General features: G+C 38.1%; 1 protein-coding gene and 1 pseudogene across 1 annotated transcript; one reads left to right on the top strand and one right to left on the bottom strand.

Moving 5' to 3' along the window:
• Nucleotides 1-2431: 2431 nt before the first annotated feature.
• LOC133825602 (uncharacterized) lies at nt 2432-3079 on the bottom strand. The gene has a single exon (XM_062258519.1). It carries the CDS (start codon nt 3077-3079, stop codon nt 2432-2434), a length of 648 nt encoding a protein of 215 aa, XP_062114503.1.
• A 9765-nt stretch (nt 3080-12844) lies between these two features.
• On the top strand, nt 12845-15698 carry LOC133825601 (short integuments 2, mitochondrial-like; annotated as a pseudogene).
• Nucleotides 15699-16063: the final 365 nt, after the last annotated feature.

The raw sequence follows: 16063 nt of genomic DNA, 5'->3' as shown, positions 1-16063 counted from the left end.
AAATGAATTCTTAACAACCTTAAGCTAAATTGGGATTGGTTAGATATCCAAAATATTATCTATTCTTAAAAACAACTTCATTCCCAATTCTGAACCTAACTTTCAATTCATTTTAACGCGATAAAACTCCCACTTTTAAGCTCATATTCTATGTTAGGTTCTCTAACCACAACCCTTTTAATTCCTGTTCACGTATTATGCATCCTAATCATGAGAACTAGGCGATCTCTCATGATAAAAATTAAATTTTGGTTAGGAGAATTAACCTCCCAAAACTTGTTTTTGGTTAAGGTTCGAAAATACTATTTTTCCCTATTTCTAGGGAAATTTAGAAAAATTAGAACTCTTAAACCGTGAGATATTTTCATCTAAAATTTTACCAGGTCATTAATATATAGCTTAAAAAATTTCTCTCAAGTTTCATAATTTTTGGGATGGAAAAACCAATTAAAACATTTAATGAAATCCTTGCAGTGCCTGCTGCCCAGGACTTTTTCTCAGATTTTTTTAGGGTTATTTGAAAAATTATTTCTATTACACCCTAGCCCAGTTTTTTCTAAAAATTTTGCATGATATTTAAGCATATCTATTTTAGTTTCTCTCAAAATTTCATAATTTTTAGGATAGGGGAACCTATTAAAAAATGTAAGACAATCTGGGAAGTGCTTGCTGCCCACAAATTTCGTTTTCAGATTATTAGGGAAAATTTGAAAAACCATTACTCTTTAACCATTTTGAACTAACAGTTTCCAAATTTCATGGCTTTCGGCTCAGTTAAACATGTTCAAAATTCAAAACAATTTGGGCAGTGCATGCTGCCCATAAATTTTCCAGATTGCATCAAGATGCCAAAAAGTTCATAACTTTGGTTTGAAAACACCTTTTTTAGATTTTCCAAAGCCTAAACTCAAGTATGCATCTAGAATTATGAAAAAATACAAATTATTTCCACAAAAAGAGGTAGAAGGATACGATTTTCCCGTTGGAAGTCAGACCACAAAATCTTGGCAGCATTCATTTCTACACATTCTAGCAAAAATAAACACAACTAGTAAAATCCAAGCCACATGCATGCATGGAAATTAACAAATCAACTAAGCTAACCTTCAAGCATAAAATAAACTTCAAAAACCAATAAAATAACCTATACAACCAGATCTAACATCAATAACCAAAAATCACTCAAAAACCAGCCAAAAACTCACCCTCTGTAGTTCTAGCTTGGAGAAGAGAGTCCTTAGCTTTTTCAAACTTCCTCCTTGGATTCTATAAACTCAAAACAAAACCCAAGGTTCCAAATGAAGATTTTTAAAAGAGTGTTAGGGTAGGAGATATAGATGATTGGGAAAACAAAAAAACTCTAGAACCCTTACCTTTGTTTTCACTAGATCACCAGAAAGCTTCAAATTTTAAGATTCTCCTAGAACCACCTCTCTTGAACCCTAGAATACAAGATCCATGCCATGCATGGTCATTAGAATCACATGCATGCATATCCACCCCTTAGGGTTTAATATTTGAAGAAGAAGAAATGTCAAAAAATGGAGTAGGGTTTGAACTTACCTCTTCCTTGGTGTGCTCTTGAGCTTCTCCCCTTCCTTCAATGGAGAGTGAATGCCTAAGCTTGAGGAGAGAAAATGGCAGCCATGGAGGGTAGAGAGAGAGAGAGAGAGAGCTCAGTTTTGGGGAGAGAAATGGAGAGAGCCATTTTTGTTTTCTTGAGAAAAAAAAAAGAAATTAAAAGAAATAATGATTGGAATGTGTACGAGGGAATGATTGGAGGTTTATCCAATGGGTGAGGTAGCCTCTTAATCTTCCTAGGATAGGTGTCATAGATACTTGAGTACACTCGGGCATAGCCTAGCCGCCCATCACACCTTCTCTCCACCTTTGGAAATGACTAAAATGCCCTTGCCCCTTTTAACTCACTTCTAATGCACTCAAGGGCCCTGCGGTAATTTCACTCTCCAAATTTAACCAAATTTTTACCCTATAGTTTTTTAATATCTCCAAGCTAAAATAAAATAAATGTGACCAAAAATAAATTTTGTCACATAACACATAATTTTTGTAATTTACTCAAATTGGTCAAAATGTCCTTAGACGCTTGGGCAAGAATTTCAATTCTTAAGCCCGATATATTGGAATTAAATCCTTAATCAGTTTTTCTTAATTTTATTGGCTAGACTATACAATTCTAGTTGCTAATTATTTTTAGGCAATAGTATTCCTCATTTTACCTAATCCTAGATTTTTCCGTAATTTCATATATTATTATTTATCGAAATAATATTTCACATAATTCTTCACCGACCACAATACCTACAATTTATAGAAGTCTTGTCTCCAAAAATCAAAACAGATAGGAGTACCGCTCCCGAATCTCGGCTTCCGTCTACCAGGTCGCCTCTTCAATGTTGTGGTTACAACATTACACCTTTACCAAAGGTTTTGCTTTATTCCTTAACACCTTGTCTTTCTGATCTAGAATCGCGACCGATTTTTCCTCACAGCTTAGCTGAGGATCTTTGCCAAGATCATCGTAACTTAGCACATGTGTGGCATCATTCACGTACTTCCTTAAGGTTGATACATGGAATACATCATGAACTCTAGAGAACGCGGGCGGAGGGACTAGTGGGTAAGCTGCCTTTCCAATGCATTCTAGAACCTCGAACCGTCCTATGTATCTAAGGCTCAACTTGCCATTTTTCACGAACCTCATAGCTCCTCTCAGTGGAGCTATCTTTAATAGTATCTTGTCCCCAACTTCAAATTCTAATGGTCTCCGACGACAATCAGCATATTTGTGTTGTCGATCTATAGTGGTCTGCAACCTTTGACGGATTGAGATAATGTCTTCTGTAGCTTGGTCTACCTCTTCTGATCCCAAGAATTTCCTCTCACCAGTCCCCTGCCAGTGGATTGGAGATTGGCACTTCCTTCCATATAGTACCTCATACAAATCCATTTTTATCAAGTCATGATAGCTATTATTGTAGGCGAACTCAATTAATGGAAGTTTTACAGTCCACGAACCTTGAAAATCTAGCACGCAAGCTCTCAACATATCTTCCATGGTCTGAATCGTTCATTCACTCTAGCCATCCATCTGTGGATGGAAGGTAGTACTAAACTTGAGTTTAGTTCCCAATCCCATTTTCATTCTTCTCCAAAACGCAGAGGTAAATCGTCCATCATGATCGGACACTTTAGAGATGGAAACCCCATGTAATCACACTATCTCAACAATGTACAAGTCTGCCAAATTATCTGCATCATCTGTTGTCTTAATGGGTAAGAAATGAGAAGATTTTGTCAATCTATCCATGATAACCCAGATTGCATCGTTCCCCTTCGGAGTGTGTGGTAGCCTGGTGAAAAAGTCCATGGTGACCATTTCCCATTTCCACTCAAGGATCTCTAGCGGCTGCAATAACCCTGCGAGCCACTGATTCTCCGCCTTGGTTTTTTGACACGTCAAACAATGTGTCATGTACTCCACTTCAACTTTCTTCATTACTACCCACCAAAAGTATCTTTTCAGATCCTGAAACATCTTAGTGGTTCCTAGATGCATAGTGTAAGGAGTATTGTGAGCCTCATAAAATATTTGCCTCTTGATCTCCTCATCATCAGGCACGGATATTCTTCCCTTGACACCCAACATTCCATCATCCTAGATGTGAAATCCTGGTCGCATGTCTTTCATAGTCTCATGCACCAGTTGTTGGATCCATGAATCTGCGAGCTGTCCCCCTTGGATTGCTTCCATGATCATGGATTGCATAGATAACTTTTCCAATCTTCCCACTACTATCCCCAAATCCAATTTGGATATATCAGTTTGTAGTTCTTGGGGTATTTATTTAACCGAAATTACATAAGCCATTGGTTGTCAACTCAATGCATCAGCTACTTTATTAGCTTTGCCTAGGTGGTACAATATATCGTAATCGTAATTGTGGAACAATTCTAACCACCTTCATTGTCTCATGTTTAACTCTTTCTGGGTGAATAAATATTTCAAACTCTTGTGATCCGTGTATATGTCACAGTGGATCCCATATAGATAGTATCTCCAAATCTTCAATGCGAACACTACCGCTGCCAACTCCAAGTCATGAGTTGGATAGTTTTTCTCGTAATTTTTTCAGTTGTCAGGAGGCATATGCGATTACCTTCCCGTTTTGCATCAACACTGTTCTGATTCCTTGACCTGATGCATCACAGTAAATGGCATAACCCTCGGTGCCTTTTGGGATAGTGAGCACTAGAGCAGTTGTTAATCTGATTTTTAACTCTTGAAAAATCTGTTCGCACTTGTCTGTCAACTCAAACTTGATGTTATTTTTGGTCAGTACGGTCATAGGAGTAGCTATTTTGGAGAAACCATCCACAAAACGCAAGTAATACCCTGCAAGACCCAAGAAAATGCGGACCTCTTGTGCATTCTTTAGGGCTTTCCATTGTTTCACCGCCTTGATTTTGGCCAAATCAACGACAATCCTATCTCCTGACATCACATGTCCTAGAAAACTCACTTGAGTCAACCAGAATTCGAACTTGGAGAACTTGGCGTAGAATTTTTTCTCACACAGTTGCTATAAGATTAGTTCCATGTGTTGATCTTGTTCTTCCTGGTTTCGTGAGTATAAGAGTATATCATCTATAAACACGATCATGAATTTGTCTAGATACTCAACCAGTACTCTATGCGAAAGATCCATTAATGTCGCAGGAACATTGGTGAGTCAAAAAGACAGCCCCACGAACTCATAGTGGCCATACCGAGTTCAGAATGCAGTCTTGGGAATATCCGATTCCTTGACCTTCAACTTGTGGTATATGGATCTCAAGTCGTTCTTCGAGAATACCGATGCTCCCTGTAGTTGATTGAATAGATCATCAATTCTAGGAAACGGGTATCGGTTTTTGATCTTCACTTTGTTGAGTTCGTGGTAGCCTGTACACATTCTCATGGAATCATCTTTCTTTTTCACGAATACTACTAGGGCTCCCCAAGGAGAATGACTTGGTCGTATAAATCCTTTATCCAGGTATTCTTGTAATTGCGCTTGCAATTCCTTAAGCTCTGCTAGTGCCATCTGGTATGGTGCCTTTGAAATAGGTGTGGTTCTTGGAATCAGCTCGATCTCAAACTTGACTTCTATGTTCGGGGGTAACCCTAGAAGATCATTAGGAAACACTTCCGACAATTTGGACACCACTGCTACCTCAGTTGGTTGTAGCTTAGACTCCCTATCCTTGTCTATTACATTTTTCAGGTAGTCGATACATCCATCATCCAATAATTTCCTAGCCTTTATCATGGAGATTGTAGTGAAATTCTTCTCACTGGCTGAGCCTTGGAACACGAACGATTCTTCCCCAGGTGGGTTAAAGGTCACCTTTCTAAATTTGCAATTTACCACTGCCCCGTATTTTGTTAGCTAATCCATACCAAAAATAACATCATACTGATGTAAATCTAAAACTAGCAAATCCACGATCAACTCCCGACCTTCTACCCAGATTGGTAAGACTCTTATTTAAGACCATACCATCATATCCTTCCCTGAAGGTAACGATACATCACATACATCTTCCATAGGCTTAGGATTCATATCTATCTTATCAACATAAGATGTAGCAATAAAAGAATAGGATGCACTTGTGTCCATCAATGCATATGCTGAGTTATTAGCCATAGGAAGCTGACCTGACACCATGTCGGAAGTCTCAACTCCTTTATCACCCTGGGTGAGTGCATAGACACGTGGTGCATTTCCTACTGGCTTTGGTTGGTCATTTCCTTCCTTCTGACTATGAGTCAGGCAATGCCTGTGTAATGCCCTGACTAATTCTGAGACCTCGGACCAATAAAACTACTAAACATAACTACTATTTTGGAATACATATTTAGGATAATAGAACTTTATTATAAAAATCCAAAATATGGGATCCCATTATTATTACATAAGAACATAAGAACACATAAACCTTTAATTATTTGTTCAAAAATTGAATGCGGAAAAATAAATACATAAATTGAAATGACTCAAAAATATAAACTTCATCCTCGATCTTCCAGCAATCCATTCATTCCGCCCTCTCCAAATACACATGCCAAAGCTGCCATGAATCTGTCTCGCCCTCCAAGCTTGTTTTCCTGCACCATCTAAAATAAAAAGGAATGAGCCTAATGCCCAGTAAGGAAAATCTACTAAAACATAACATAAATCACAAGACTAAAAACATATACTATAAAACATATAACGTAAAAACATATATCATATAAACATAGGACTACAATATTAATGGTCATTAACTCATTACTATAGTATGTGATAAAACCATCTAGGTCCTCTGTCTACTAATCGAGGTAGGTTAGATCGGAAAATAGCATATGATAAACCATCTAGGCCTTCTGTCTACTAATCATGGTAGGTTTAATCATAACTCTAACATACGATAATGATAAAAATCTTGGGATTCATTTGCTATCTAAGCAACTATATTTCCCAAGTGACTACAACATAAAGCATATGCATACATATAAATATACATATACATAAACATAACATAGCATATAAACATATCATAACACATACAATCTAACCTATTTTCCTTACCAAAAACTGGGATATTGGAGACAAGAACGGGATTGGAAAACTCCTAAAATCAAACAGTAAGAATCATAAGTTTCTATAGAAATGGAGATGAAAAGGAGATCTAAACCATCAAGATAGAAACTTACCAAAAAAAACCTTATGTTTCAAGAAACTTAAACACCTAACCAAAATCCATAATAACAAGTTAGGATCTGGAAGAGAATGAAAGAAAATAAAATAACTATAATGAATTAAACTTGAGGATAAGATAACCTTGGATAGACTAGAACTTTGATCTACACCTCAATACCAAAATGTCACTCTATCTTACTTCCCAAGTGTTTAGAAAAACTTAGATTGAAAAACTTTTAATCCTAAAACCCTAGTGTTTTCTCTCTAGAATAAACTTAGCAGCTTGGAGGCTCTGAAGAATGCTTGAATGATGAATGAATGGCTGAGTGAAATGTCCTATTTATAGAGTTCAGTTCAACGAGTGAAACTGACCCCTTTTAAAAAAGAATAATAATTGAATAAATTTGAATTTTCTGTTCAGCAGATGCCTAGAACTCGATCAAAAACGTTCAAGAGTAAGTCCAAGTTATTGAGGGCTTTTTCTAATTCGGTTCCACAAAGTTTCAAAAATACCCCAAAGGGCCAATATATCGCGCCCCCTATAGGCGATATATCTCCTACCTTTATGCCCCAAGCCTTCGTGGTTTCGTTCGTGTGAAGTCAACGTGTTTTCCATATCAACCTTAGGCGACATATCGACCCCTATAGCTGCAATATATTGGCATACGCTGATATTTTAAACACATTTTTGTATATTTTCAGCACACTTGAAGTTTGTTTAAACAACTTTGACTGAGTAAAACGTGATCCTAACAGCTGCTGGAAGGTTCTAGACCTTCTAGATCTATCCTTTATTAATTTATTCATCTAAAATTCTAAAATCCTTAATAAACATCTATGTGACAAGTGTCACACTCTTAATTATTCTATCTAAACCTTAGTTTATAATAAATATTATTTCTAGGACTAGCTATATTAATCAAACCTTATGTTAAAATTAATATTTCTAAACTATAGGTTAAACTTGTAAAATCCATAACTATTTCTATGAGTTTCCAACTAAATCCCAGCTTGAATAAATATCCACGAAAACTAAAATACTACAAGCTACTACTACTACTATCTCGCAAAGTAAAATTCTGAGACTCTAAAATTGTCCCCTACTTAAAATAATTTCTTCCTCGAAATTTACTTACCAAACAATTCTAGATACCGTGGTCGGATGTCTTCTTCCAACTGCCACGTTGCCTCCCGTTTTGTACTATTACTCCATAGGACCTTGACTATCGGAATACTCTTAGACCGTAATTCCTCCATCCCCTTCGCTAGGATGCTAACAGGTCGTTCCTCGTAACTCAGGTCTTTCAGAAGTGCTAACGTATCATACTTGAGAACGTGAGATGGGTCTAACACATATCTACATAGCATCGAGACGTGAAACACATTATGGCTATCTATTAGAGCTTGTGGTAGGGCTAATCTATATGCTACTGGTCCCACCTTGTCCAATATCTCAAAAGTACCTATAAATCGGGGACTGACTTTGGCTTTCTTCCCAAACCGATCACTCCTTTCATAGGAGATATTCTTTTAAAGACTTGATCTCTGACTTTGAATTCCACATCTCGCTGCTTGGCATCCACATAATCTTTTGTCGACTCTGAGCAGCGAGCATACGCTTTCTAATCAGCAGAATATTAGTAGCTTCGGGTCCAAGAAGTTGTCTTTCTCCTACCTCATCCCAATGTAACAATGATCGACACTTCCTTCCATAAAGTAACTCATAGGGTGCCATACCGATCGTTGCCTGGTAGCTATTATTGTAGGAGAACTCTATAAGTGGCAAATACTTACTCCATGATCCTCTGAAGTCTAGTACACAAGTGCGCAACATATCTTCTAAAATCTAGTACGCTCGGACTGAGACCTAGCTTGGTACCTATGGCTTGCTGAAGGCTTCCCCAAAATCTTGATTTAAACACCGATCCTCTATTAGATACTATGATCTTAGAGATTCCATGCAGTCGTACAATTTCTCGAACATAAATATCTGCATACTGGTTGGCAGTGTACGTAGTCTTAATAGGCAGGAAGTGAGCTGACTTAGTGAGTCTGTCTACCACAATCTAAGCTAAGTCGTGTTGCTTATCTGTTTGTGGTAATCCTGTCACAAAGTCCATGGCTGTGTCTTCCCTCTTCCATTCCGGAATACTAAGCAGTTGCAATAAGCCTGCGGGTCATTGAAGTTCCACCTTTACTTGCTGGCATATAAGGCATTTGAACACATATTCTGCTACGTCTTTCTTCATTCCCGGCTACTAATATAGTGCCTTAAGGTCGTGAGTCATCTTGTTTGACCTCGGGTGAACTAAGTATGGGGTAGTGTGTTCCTCTTCTAAAATCTTTATCTTAATTCCATGGTCATTCAGCACGCATACTCGGCCCTTATATCTCAAGAACCCCTATTCTGAAATGGAGAAATCCTTAGTCTTGCCTTCCTTGACTGCAGCCATATACAATACTAACGTGTCACCATGCCCTTGCTCGATCCGTATATCTTCTAGTAAACTTGACTGGATGGAAAAATTAGCCAGTTGACCCCTAAATAATTCTATTCTGGCATTAATCAGCTCTTGTTGAAGTGACTTTTCAAGTCTGGATAATGCTGCTAGATTTCCAAAACTCTTCCAACTTAACGCATCTGCAACTACATTTGCCTTTCCAGGGTGGTATAAGATTTCAAAGTCATAATCCTTTACTAGTTCTAACCACCTTCGATGCCTCATGGCGAGCTCTTTCTGCGTGAAGAAATATTTTAAGCTCTTCTGGTCCGTATCAATCTTACACCGTTCTCCATAATGATAGTGGCAATAGATTGTCAATACAAAGACCGCCGCTACCAACTCCATATCGTGTGTTGGATAGCGTTGCTCATATCCCTTCAGCTGCCTTGAGGAGTAGGATATTACTTTATCATTTTGCATCAGCACACAACCCAAACCTTGCTTCAATGCATCACAGTATACTACAAACTTGTCGTTGGGTGTCGGTACACAAAGTGCTGGTGCTGAGCATAATTTATCCTTGAGCAACTGGAAGCTTCTTGACATCTATTCGTCCAGTTGAACTTTTTTTGTTTTCGAGTCAGGTTGGTAAGCGGAGTGGCTGTCTTAGAAAAGCCTTTTACAAATCTCTGATCCTTCACAGCCTTTACCTTAGCTAGGTCTACAACAACTCCGTCTTTGGATAGTATATGGTCGAGGAACACGATTTGCGATAGCCAAAATTCGTATTTCTTGAACTTGGCGTAAAGTTGATGCTCTTTTAGTCCCAGCATGGTCAGTCTTAAATGTTCCTCGTGCTTGACTTCGTCCTTGGAGTACACCAAAATATCGTCAATGAACACTACAACAAATTTTTCCAAGTAATCCTTGAAGACCCGATTCATTAAGTCCATAAATGCGGCTGGAGCATTGGTAAGACCAAAAGACGTAACTAGGAAATCGTCATGTCCATATAAACTTCTAAAAGTTGTCTTTGGTATATCTTCTTCCCGTACCTTGAGCTGCTGATAACTGGACCGTAGATCAATCTTTGAATATACAGTCACTCCTCGGAGTTGATCAAATATGTAATCGATCTGGGGTAGCGGGAACTTGTTCTTAGTTTTTACTTTGTTCAGCTCGTGATATTCGATACACATCTGCATGCTTCCATCCTTCTTCTTCTTCACAAATAGAACCGGTGCTGCCCATTGAGAATGGCTCGGTCTGATGAAACCCAAGTCTAAGAGCTCTTATAACTGTGTTTTCAACTCCTTGAGTGTGGTAGGTGCCATCCGGTATGGTGTCTTTGAGATAGGCTCAGTTCCTAGTACTAGTTTCATTGTGAAGTCAATTTCCTGAGTATGTCGTAACCCTGGTAAGTCGTCAGGAAATATCTCTGGAAATTCCTTTATAATGTGAATGTCTCCAACCTTTAATGGTGCTTCCTATGCCATATCTGTGACGCTTGCTAAGAATGTGTGACATCCTTTTTCTAACATCTTCTGAGCTTTGAGAGATGAGATAAGCGGTGTTCGTAGTCCTGAAACCTTTCCCATAAAACATAGTTTCTGACCGTTAGGATTTTTGAACGTCAGTTCCTTACGTCTACAGTCGATGATACCTTGCTAGCCAATTCATGCCCAGTATTATGTCGAAGTCCTTGATCTTTAGCTCTATCAAGTCTCCATCTAGTTCCATGCCATCGACTTTGATCGGTACTCTTCATACTATTAGTGATGATAGAACTACTTCACCCGAAGGCAATTCCGTAATAAACCTAGTTCTAAATCTTTCACAAGGTTTGTCTGATTTCTCTATCATTCCTAACGACATATACGAGTGTGGTTCTCCCAAATCAAACAGTACTAATCATATATTATTGAGGATAGGAAGCTAACCTGTGACCACTTTGTTACTAGCTTCGGCTTCTCCCTGGGTCAAGGCAAAGACTTTGGGTGGAACCATCTTGTTGTCCTTCTTTTCTTCTGTTTTGAGCTACGGACATTCCTTTTTCTGATGACCTTCATGGCCACAATTGAAACAACCCTTGATGTTGCACGACACTCCACAGGATGTCTTTTCTGGCACTTGGAGCACTGAGGGTATTCCACATAACCCCTCCTATTATTACCGTTATTATACTATTCTCTTTCGTCACCATCGGCTTGCTTATTATCAGAATGCTTTCTTTTTTGCCCATTTTTGTTGTGCTGGTGGTTGTTGTTGTTTCTATCATTTTGATTCTGATTTTGCTGCTTAGGTTCAGACTTGCTAGCCTCCTCCTTACTAACATTGGCATGGAGCGTTTCCACTTCTATAGCCATTTCTAGAACATCGACGTAAGAAGTGGTTCTAGGATTTGCAAGCTTGACTCCTAGCTTAATCCTCGGTCTGAGTCCCCTAGTGAACTTGGTAACCCTCAAGAAATCAGTTGGAACTAACTCTGGTGCGAACTTGGCTAGACGGTCAAATTGTCGAGCGCACTTGACTACCGTCAAATTTCCCTGCTTCAGACTGGCAAAATCTTCCACCCTTGTAGAGATAACTGTCGAGTTGTAGTGCATTTTGTGAAATAACTCCACAAATCTGGTCCAAGTCATGGCGGTGGCATTATGAGTCTGCTGTACTAAATCCCACCAGATTCTAGCATCCTTTTTAAGAAGAGAAGAAACGCAGGATATGCGATCTGCATTGCCGAGGTTCATGTGTGCTAGAATAGGCTATACATTCTGGAGCCATTCTTCTGCCTCAAAGGGGTCGGTTGTCCCTTCAAAGTTTGGAGCGTGCTACTTACAGAAATGCTTGTAGATTGGCTCTATGTACTGAATTGGATAAGGTGCGTAGTTCGCCATCGGCCATCCCCACATGGATATCCTACTTGTTGGGGTGCTTGAGCCACTGGCTGAAGCTACGGTTGAGGTTGCGGGTGAGGTTGAGGTTGGGGCTGTGGCTGTGGTTGTTGTCATTGTTGTTACAGCAGTTCTTCTACTTGTTGACATAGCCGGATAATTTCAGCGGTGTTGTCAACTGGTGGTGGTGCGTTCCTATTGGTAGTAGCATTCGTAGCACGCGTTCCCCTTCTTCAGACTAGAGGGGATTAATGAGTCTCATTGGTGGTGCTGGAGGCATTGTCGTTCGTGCATGTACACCTTCGTAGCAACATCTTCAGCAAAGTTCTAATAGTTGAGAAAACACATTCACTACACCAAACACCCATTACCATAACACATCATTATAAGAGTATTTAAAAAGAGTTATTGTATATGAGACAAATCTCAGGTGGCAAGGTAAAAATTTCAGGCGCCAAATCCCTAAGTTTTTTCTACCTTTCCCGTGTACCCATTTCCCCTATACTCATTTCTTCAATCTTTCTTTCTTTCTCTTCCTGGTCTCTCTTGGTCTATCTCTCTTGTACTCTCTCGGTCTTTCCCGTAGACCTATCTCTATTCTCTTCTCTTTCCACCTTCATTCTTTCACAGTCACTACCACCTCGACTCAGCAGCTGCCACCACCCTTCCTCCAGCTTTTACTAACTGCTAATTTATTCATTCGCCAAACCCATTCGAATATAGACTTGGCCACTTCACAGTGCTTTCTAGCTAAAACAAAAATATGGGTGTAAAGAAATTCGTTAAGAAGGGTTTAGGAGAAATGGGGTTCAATGCCAGCGGTGGAGTTATCAATTGGCTCCCTGGTCACATGGCCGCAGCCTCCCGCGCCATTCGCGATCGACTCAAGTAAGCTGACCTTGTCGTTGAGGTCCGCGACGCTCGAATTCCCATGTCGTCTGCCAACCAGGACCTTCAATCTCACCTCTCCGCCAAACGACGCGTTATTGCTCTCAATAAGCAGGACCTTGCCAATCCCAATATCATGCTGGTAATCATTTTCATTTTTTATTTATTTATTTATTATCCATTATTGTTATTTCAGTTTATTGGACTTCGTTTCTGTAGAAATGGGTTCGTCATTTTGAATCGTTCCAACAAGATTGTATTCCCATAAATGCACACAGTAAGACTTCTGTTAGGAAGGTAAGTAAGTTTTCTTCAGTTTGTTCTTACTCCTTAATAGTGTTTTGCTTTCGTGTTCTGTTGATTTTAATGGCGTGTAATGTATATGCGTGTATGTACCGAAGCTTCTTAAGCCAGTGGATTTTAAATTGAAGGAAGCGATTTTGAAAGAGCCAACTCTACTTGTTATGGTTGTTGGGGTTCCTAATGTTGGAAAATCTGCTTTAATTAATTCCATTCATCAAATTGCGTCGTCTTACTTTCCTGGTAAGATGTGATTAAGATTTTTTCTGGATTGATATTTAAGTTGAACCCAAAAATGATTTTGTTGAGTTTTGTTTACTAAGCGCAAAGGAAGAATAAGAGAGCAACAGTAGGTCCTCTGCCTGGTGTTACTCAAGATATTGCTGGTTTCAAGGTGAAGTAGTTTTTGTGTTTGATTTCCTTTCTACTGTCAAGAAAAATTGAGGGTGCATAAACATTCTCTACTCTTAGGATTCATGTTTTGGTTATATAAATTTTAAGATATTTATATCTCCTAATGACAAGTTTTAGATTCTAGTTCCTTGAATTTTATTCAAAACTATGTACTGGACACTCCAGGTGTACTGGTTCCAAGTATCCCAGATACAGAGATAGGACTAAAACTTGCTCTTGCAGGTCAGCCCTCTTCGATTAGTTCTTTTTTGTTTTGTTTTTCTTTAATCTGTTAAATTAAATGTGAACATTTGATGATGTATTTATTGTATGCTGAAACTGTAACAAGTACAAAAACTAGAATTGGTTAACGTCAAGCTTTTTGCTACTCGACAAAAACCATATGCTCTAGTTGCAGATATTTGGATGTTGATTTTGTTGGCCAAGGGAATATGAAATGAACATGCTATCAGTCAATTCTGGCTTTATTGCCTTTGGGGAAGATAAACTCATCTCATGCTGCAAAAGCGTCACCAACAAAAATATAGGAAACTTAGTACGTGCTCTAAATAATATAACTTTCATTAAAATTGGTATGAGTCCATGTAATGTAATTTTCTGGGTATAATATTATAGTAGTCAAGATGGTTAAATTATTACTGTAGCTGAAAATAGAATAGTTAAAAATTACATGTAGATTCTGAAAAGAGTATATGTTATGTTAAATTTAGATATCTAGTGGAAACCTGACTTGTTTACAGAGATATAAAGTTATAATTTTTTTTTCTTTTATTTACATTTTACATAATTACTTGTTCAACTATGGATATTTCTTTTAGAGTTAGGATATGGTATTACTTCTTCACTTTACCTGATTAAAGTTTATTAATTTTGGATGTAGGGTTTGTGAAAGATTCATTGGTTGGAGAAGAGCGTATTGCCCAGTACTTACTTGTAGTTTTAAATACCTGAGGGACTCCTTTTCATTGGAAGCATTGGAACAACAGGAGAGCAGAAGGAATTCGATATGATTCTACTGAAATAGTGGAACACAGTCTTAAAGATCTTCGATCAAGGAGAAAATCGCAGGATAAGTCTAGTGTTCTATACATTGAGGTAAATACCTTTTGTGTTTTTCCAGGAGTTGCAATTTCAATGGTTGATATCTTGAGGTTGCTACTTCTTGAATAGGCTTGGTAATGTTTATACTTGTCAAGATAAATTAAGTAGATGTGTGTAGGTTTTCTTTCATGCATTATAGCAGAATTTCCTTAAGAACTCCGTAAAACTGGAAATATAAAACGGTCTATTTTGTCTGAGGGTGGTGTTTTACAGGTCTACTATGTTAAAGTTCTAGAGAAAGGCGATACATATGAGTTTTTTATCTCCTTCACTTTTGAATGTTAAATTACGCTAGTTTATATGGGATGGGAGGGGGCTGGTGTGCAATTGCTCCTTTTCTAAGTATGGATTCTTAATCAAAGTGTTGTTATTTGTGTTGTAGATAATTGAAAGAAGCTTGCCTAAAAACCAAAAGGTGAAGAAAGATCCTTCTGTGATTGAGAGGGAGGAAATGGAGAAAATTGGAAAAGTATGGGTCAATATTGTAAGAAGAGACATGCCAAAGCATCATAGGAATTTTACAGCTTTTCATAGGAAGCAAATAATTGATGCCAAGAGGGTTTTAGAAAATTGTCAAAGAGAGGCAAGCAAACATTCTCTCTCTGAAGCATCTCATATTTCGATTTCTAGTAGTATTTTGGAAAGTAACTTTTAATTTTGTTCTTGCGATCTTAGTGAGGCCTTTGTGCTATAGTGTAATATCCTGAAGCTATGCTTTATTTATCTATCATTATTTTCTTTACCAGGTGGAATTGAAAGTGAGTAGATCACTTAAATTGATGAAGGGTGCTCCGATTCGCACAAGGAAGATAGCTAGGGACATGCTACTTTTCTGGAAGAGAGTGGATAAGGAGATGGTAACTTTCAATTTTTTTAATGGGAGTACATTGATTACAGTAAAAATATACTCTTGATTTGCCTTCAATTGTTCTAAAAAGTCATTGAAGAATTTTTCCAATGTCAACTATAAGCTGGACTGATGAGAAGTACTTTCGACGAGTGAAATGGCAATATATGGTGTTGGATGAAGCCCAAGCAATTAAAAGTTCAAACAGGTTTGATTCAAATCATTCGTGTCAGTGTACTTTGTAGTTTGTGCTAACATTTAATTGTCATAATTGCAGCCAAGCAAGATAGATGCGCAGCCATTAGAAAAAAGGAGAATTTTTATTTCATTGGTGCCGATTATTTTCTCCTTATCTGATAGTCTTTAGCTTGATTTTATTGTAAATTGATGTGCTTGGTTAAAGATTAACAATAGACATTTTATTGATATGGA

This window comes from Humulus lupulus, chromosome 3, assembly GCF_963169125.1.
Source record: "Humulus lupulus chromosome 3, drHumLupu1.1, whole genome shotgun sequence".
Taxonomy (NCBI): domain Eukaryota; kingdom Viridiplantae; phylum Streptophyta; class Magnoliopsida; order Rosales; family Cannabaceae; genus Humulus; species Humulus lupulus.
This window is presented reverse-complemented; position numbering and strand designations above follow the sequence as displayed.